This window comes from Prosopis cineraria, unplaced genomic scaffold (genome assembly GCF_029017545.1).
Source record: "Prosopis cineraria cultivar Desert tree isolate PC_DT_omini unplaced genomic scaffold, ASM2901754v1 PC9, whole genome shotgun sequence".
In the NCBI taxonomy this organism is placed as follows: domain Eukaryota; kingdom Viridiplantae; phylum Streptophyta; class Magnoliopsida; order Fabales; family Fabaceae; genus Prosopis; species Prosopis cineraria.
In genome coordinates this window covers 25,463,781-25,470,150 of record NW_026555340.1, presented here as the reverse complement: position 1 = coordinate 25,470,150, position 6,370 = coordinate 25,463,781, and the positions used below count along the sequence as shown (strand labels likewise).

General features: G+C 37.7%; 1 protein-coding gene across 1 annotated transcript; it reads left to right on the top strand.

The window, feature by feature from the left end:
* Positions 1–202: 202 nt before the first annotated feature.
* On the top strand, positions 203–3,407 carry LOC129319199 (bHLH transcription factor RHL1-like). The gene is made up of 7 exons (XM_054964193.1): positions 203–841; positions 974–1,075; positions 1,210–1,335; positions 1,653–1,718; positions 1,846–1,911; positions 2,000–2,068; positions 2,663–3,407. The coding sequence occupies exons 1-7, from the start codon at positions 353–355 to the stop codon at positions 3,044–3,046; spliced, it is 1,302 nt and encodes a 433-aa protein (XP_054820168.1). The 5' UTR covers positions 203–352; the 3' UTR covers positions 3,047–3,407.
* Positions 3,408–6,370: the final 2,963 nt, after the last annotated feature.

Here is a 6,370-nt window from a genome sequence, read left to right as displayed (position 1 = left end):
TCAAAGGAAAACTGATCTCATGAGAGTTTTTTATATTTATATTTTTTTGAAACTTTTAAGTAATTTTTTTTCGCATTTATATAAAAAAAAATTTGAAACCACGATGGCCTTTTTATAATAAAAAGAGAAAATAAAAAAAAATGATGTTCTGGTTTGGTTTGTGATATATTTATGTATAAGTACAAGCATAGCTCCCAAAAGTAAAACCAGAGATCGGAGGAAGAAGATAGTGGGAGGCAGCTTCTGTGGAAACCCGGGAAAAAAACGTTCTCTTTTCTTTCTCGTTCTCGTTCCGAGTCTCTTCGTCTTCCCCACTTCAAACTCGAACCTCAAGAACCAACTGTAGCTCTGGATGACTATGCAGCCCAGCACCACCGAAATGCAACAGGGAATCAACTCTTCCTCCTCCTCCTCCATGAACTCTTCTCAAATCCCTCTTCACGACCAGGTCCCACAACCTGACCTTCACGACGATTTCCTCGACCAAATGCTCTCCAACCTTCCTTCTTGCTCCTGGCCTGACCTCAACCCCAAGCCCTTCTGGGACCACCCTCTCAATCCCTCCTCCTCCTCCGCCGCCGATGACGACCACAATAATGCCGCCGCTTTCCACTTCGATGACAAGTTTCGCAACCACCAGATCCCTCCCACCTCCGCTCCCGCTCCCAAGTCCATCACCGCCGAGGCCGTGGCTTTGATGCTTCAGCGCCAGCTTCTCACGTCCAGAGCTGCCGCCGATTCTAGCCTTCTTCAGATGCCCTTGTCTCTCGGTGCAGGGGGAAACTTCGACCCTTCCCGTAACGACGTCGGTGATGGTTCCTCCTTCAAATCTCATATTCCGGTGAGTTTCAATAGGGATACATCCAGGGTTATTTGGGCCAATAGAGATTTATCAAAGCTTGATCATCAAGCATTTCAGGTTCGGATGATATGTAGCGTAATTTTCTCCGAATTTTTTGCGTAATTTTCACAGGCCGGCGAGGGTACCGTCCAATCTCTGTACAACGGGTTCGCCGGATCTATGCACGACGCCCATCAAGCTTCCAACCAGTCCCAACATTTCCATCATCCTCAGGTTCCGTCTTTAAAGATATTCTTATTTATTTATTTACTTCGTAGCAATCCTTTTTGGCTGGTTGAATTCGACTTTCAGATTCTTTTTCCTTTATTGATTTTCTTAAATGCTTGTTAAATATGAATAATGGGCAGAATTATGGAGCATCAGGCACGCCATCGACGAACCAGGCCCCGACGAACGGAGCTCCGGCACAGCCGAAGCAGAGGGTCAGGGCAAGGAGAGGTCAAGCGACGGACCCACACAGCATCGCGGAGAGGGTACTGTAACTGTTTCTCGCTTTCTCTGACTTCGTTGCTGGCTTCATTAATTGAGGCTGCCGAGAAAATCCAGCCCACAATTTCATGGGTCATTTTCCGCGCAACATGCCCATTAAATCCTCGCCATTTTCTTCCCTCTTTTTTTTTATATCCATTTTCGGAATCAAACTTAAAACGTTGATTGTGAAGAAAATTTATCTTCCCGAAAATAGACAGTGGCTTGGAATTATGAGGAGGCAAGCAACTGAGCAAGGAACAGTGTGTAATGTGAGGTTTTTGTCAATATTCTGAATCTGGGATATTGTTTGTGTTGGCAGCTGCGAAGGGAGAGAATCGCAGAGAGAATGAAGGCCCTGCAGGAACTGGTTCCAAATGCCAACAAGGTAACCAACCTTATCTATCTCTCTCTCTTCCTATCATTCCGTGCCTCACTTGGCCCGAAGAAAAACAAATCACTGATGGGGTTTTGGAAATATGTGTGAAATGAAATGAAATGAAATGAAATGACAGACAGACAAGGCCTCAATGCTGGACGAGATAATAGACTATGTCAAGTTCTTACAGCTCCAAGTTAAGGTGCGATTCTAGTTTATATATCGATGAAAAATTGTTTGTGTAAATACTTTTGGGGATCTTTATTATTATGCGGGGGCGAAATGAACAGGTTCTGAGCATGAGCAGATTGGGCGGTGCTGCTGCTGTTGCTCCTCTTGTTGCTGATATCTCCTCTGAGGTAACCCAGCTATCACCCAATACTATTCCTCCATGCTAGTATTCTGCTTTTTGCATAGCTATATTTTTTATTGCCTTAAAACCCAAACTTCAACGGAGGAGGTCTCTGTCTCTCTGATAATTGATTCCAATATTAAAAGTGTTATGTGAAACTGTGAAGATATAGATAAATAAAGCTAACAGGGAATAATAAGTTGAAGATGTGCAGCATACAGGGGAGGCATCATTTTGTCAATGTTGTCGGACTCAGTACTCTCTTAAGTCTTAACCCAACCACCCCCTTCCCCCACCCCTCCCCACCCTTCTCTCTCTCACACACACACGCACACTTGGCCTTGCCCTTACCAGTTCAATTCTCAATCGACATATAATGACAATTAAAAAGGCAGCACGCGTGCCCACTTTCTCAGATTCCTCTTTCTCTCTAGTCTCTATCTCTCTCGAGACACCTTTCACACCCTAACAAAACTCTTTCTTTCTTTCTTTCTTTCTTTCTTCTTTTTTCCTTTCCTCTCTCGCTTTACCTTCTCTTTCCGTCTGATAATATAATAATTGACAACCATCATCATGGGGTGATTTGACTTGTCTCTTTCAGGGAGGTGATTGCATCCAGTCCACCGCCGCTCGCAACTCGAACGGCAACCAAACGGCGTCGTCCTCCAACGACACCCTGGCCCTGACGGAGCACCAGGTGGCCAAGCTCATGGAGGAAGACATGGGCTCCGCCATGCAGTACCTCCAGGGGAAAGGTCTCTGCCTCATGCCAATCTCCCTCGCCACCGCCATCTCCACCGCCACGTGTCACTCCCGGAACCCCTTGGTCCCCACCGCTACCAACCACCATCCCGCCGCAGCGTCCAACGGCAACGGGGTGGAAGGGCCATCCTCTCCCAGCATGTCCGTGTTGACCCTCCAGTCCACCGCTACTGCGGTTAATGACGGCGCCGTTAAAGACGCGGCCTCCGTTTCGAAGCCGTGAAGGGTGACGCCATTTGTTGGCTGACTTTGGCGCCAAGGTAAAGCCAGAAAGCGCCAAAAGACAAGGAAGTGACGTGGATTTTCTTTAGAAGAGTGTGGGGCCCCCATCTGAAGTTACGAAAATAAGACGCCACTCAATGCGGAGGTCCCCCTCAGACGACGCCGTATTTACGTAGACTTTGGCGTATGCGAGCTTTGAGACGAGCCGATGACATCTCTCCACCACCGTCCTCATAGTATTTTTATTTTTTCTCATCTTTGGCTTTTGGTCTATGATTTTTTTTTTTTGAAGTAGAAATTTTAAAATAACATTACAATTGTGACTGTGTACAGTCTATGCATTTCAACATGATGATTAAGAAGCCATTAATTAATTAACTAATTAAAGGTAAAGTAAGTAGAATTGATAACGACGAAATAATTGGGGGGTTAGATGGGGTTTATCCTTATATATATATATATATATATATGTTTACATTTGTTCGGCGTTTGAGAAAAAGAGAAAGGTGGGAAGTCGAAAGCCGTAGCTTGGTGATGCGGGAAAGAGCAGTTTGGAGTTGTAAAGTTAGGTTGTAGAAATGGGATCAGGTGATTGCCTAATTAGTCAACGGCCAATGCTGATCGTTTTAATTCTTGCATCCTAAATCCTAATATAATGCCGTTGGCCGAAGTGCTCTTTTTTTTTTTTGGTAAGTTTTGGCCGAAGTGCTCTACCATGTTCTTTATTTACCCAAAAAAAAGGTGAATTTTTAATCCAAGCATTTCTTAAACTTAGCCTTTCATATTTAATATTATTTAGATCTAATTTATAAGTTGTTTTTAACATATTTCACTAAAATTAAAAAAAAGTTATAACCCATTCACTATGTTTTATAAATTTAATAAAATTTTTAAATTTTATTTTTATTAGATATTTGTTCCCTCCACTTGTCGGGTGAAAGGAGCATCCAAATATGACTAATTGGGAGTTTGGGACTCAAGGTCATTATGAAACAGTGTTAATGGTAACATTGTCCTCAAAATTATCATTCCCAACCAAAAAGCTTGTTCATGCAATACTTCGAGCTCCTCGAGACCTTAAATGCATCGATTTCACCGATGAACTTTATTGTTTTCACAAAAATTCTATATCCTTCAAAGTCCACAGAACTTAACTGCTGCATTTTTCACCAATTGTTTGTTCTTGTATAGAAGACAACTAAGTTTATATGAAATTGGACAATGGCACTAACATTAATTTTACTATAACCGAGAAGCATTTGATTCTACTAGTGAGGAACTTGTACAAACTTAGCCACAAGTTTTGAATTCAAATTCTGAAAATGCATCAGTGTTTGATAGTAAAGCTCTCACTTAAAAGAATCCCAACATAACTCAATATAAATTCGTCGAAACCATTAGCTTTTGGAACAAAACATTAATTCTACTATGAAGTACGAAAAGCATTGTCATAATTTAAAATGCTACTATATTATATTAATGGATTAGTCATAAGGTGGATATATAAGGGTAACGACTCATCATTTCAGTATTTTATACCATACTGAAATTAATAATCAATAACTCAACTCTTAAAATGCTAACACACATATATGTACTCTTGGGAATAATTAATAGTCTCTCGACAAGGTCAAGTGGTTTCTGTCATTTAATTAATGAGTCACCATGATATATGCAAGAGTGCAACAGATTAGTTTTGTAGGCTTGTTGTTGTGTTTTACTGTTCATGACACATGGAAGATTCTTCTTCTTCTAGGGTCAAATGTTTATATTCCTTTTCTATTGATGATATATAAATCAATTTGTAATTAATGCACGATACATACATTATATTTATTAAAGCAGTGGTTGGTTGTTGACTCTAAACTAGGGTTATAAACTCCAGTCGGTGATCAAGCTACAATATGAGTTAATGGTGGCTAGTTTCTCTAATGGCCCTATCTATCTAATCACAGCTTGAGTAATTAATCTTGCTTCTCTATAGACTCTAAAGTAATCTTGGTCTTATTTTATATTTAATTAAGTGCCTTGTAGACTTCATTTTAATTTCGTGCGATTTTACAACAATATAGCCGTCTCTCATATCGAAATTACTTTGTGTTTACCCATGTAAAATAATCGCAAGTTCACTCAATTCACATCTTTGAATCATATTTTAATTATTTGTATATTGTTAGTGGGATCTGATTAGGTTACAGGATAAAATTTTGCATATTGTAGCCTTTTAGAATTAAATTGTATGTTAGGAAAATATTTATTTTTTCAAACATGATCATCAAATATAAAAAGTTAGGTGAAGAAACACGACTCAATAGTGTCGCTCTAAACTTAGTAGGTAAGAGCTAGAGCGTTATAGAGTTGGTAAGTTTGAATTAAGTGTGAATATTTTAATTTTACTGGCTTTATTATTTATTTATTATAAAAGACTTTATCGGCATATTAAATATATACAACTAGAATTTATTAAAAAAACTCTAATAGGTACTCATAAAATGAATAAATAACATTTAAGTTTGTAGTGTATAGTAAGAGATTCTTAGGCATATTATATACCCTTACTATATGAAACAATGAGATTAAAATATCTATTGGACCATTCTATTAAGAAAACAGTTGACATTTACTCTTTTTGTTTTAATATTGGAATTTACTTTTAATATTTAATTAGGAATTTATTATTATAATGGAATGCAGTGAGATATCGAACTCCCAAGCTTTATCGGCACTTGTAACGTTAACAGGACATAAGTTATATTTTCTTTAAAGTTCAATATATGTTATTTATTTTTAATCAGCATTCTATTTATCATTTTTAATTTTGAATAAATATATAATTTTCATCTCAATAATATTCCCTCCGTTAAAAAAATACAAAATATTTTTTAACCGAATCTCATCTTCATATTTACCCTTATTTAATAGAATATTTTATTTTAAAATAAACGTAAAGTGTTTTGTTTATTATGAAATTTTTTTCAAGAATAAATTAATTATATCTTAAAGTATTAAAAATTTCTTATATTTTTTAATATCAAATATTTTAAAAAATACCTTATATTTTTTAATAGAGGGAGTATATATTTTATAAGAATTAAATTCCAAACATTTACAGATCATTACCAAAGTATCCTTCAAAGTATACAAATTAAATGAAAACGTTGATAATTTTCAAAGATAAATTTACAAGGAATAAAAAGGTCAACTTACATATTTATTCTTAATATACTTCATAAACAAACAAAAAATGTATAAAATGATGGAGTCCCAAAAAATGGGCTTTTATGGATGACGAGTAGGCCCAAACAACGAAGCCTGTTTAAGAATA

Coding starts and splice junctions, on each gene's coding strand:
- LOC129319199 (XM_054964193.1), top strand. CDS start 353: ATGACTATGCAGCCCAGCACCACCGAAATGCAACAGGGAATCAACTCT. Junction 1,076..1,209: donor AACATTTCCATCATCCTCAG/GTTCCGTCTTTA, acceptor AATAATGGGCAG/AATTATGGAGCATCAGGCAC. Junction 2,069..2,662: donor TTGCTGATATCTCCTCTGAG/GTAACCCAGCTA, acceptor TGTCTCTTTCAG/GGAGGTGATTGCATCCAGTC.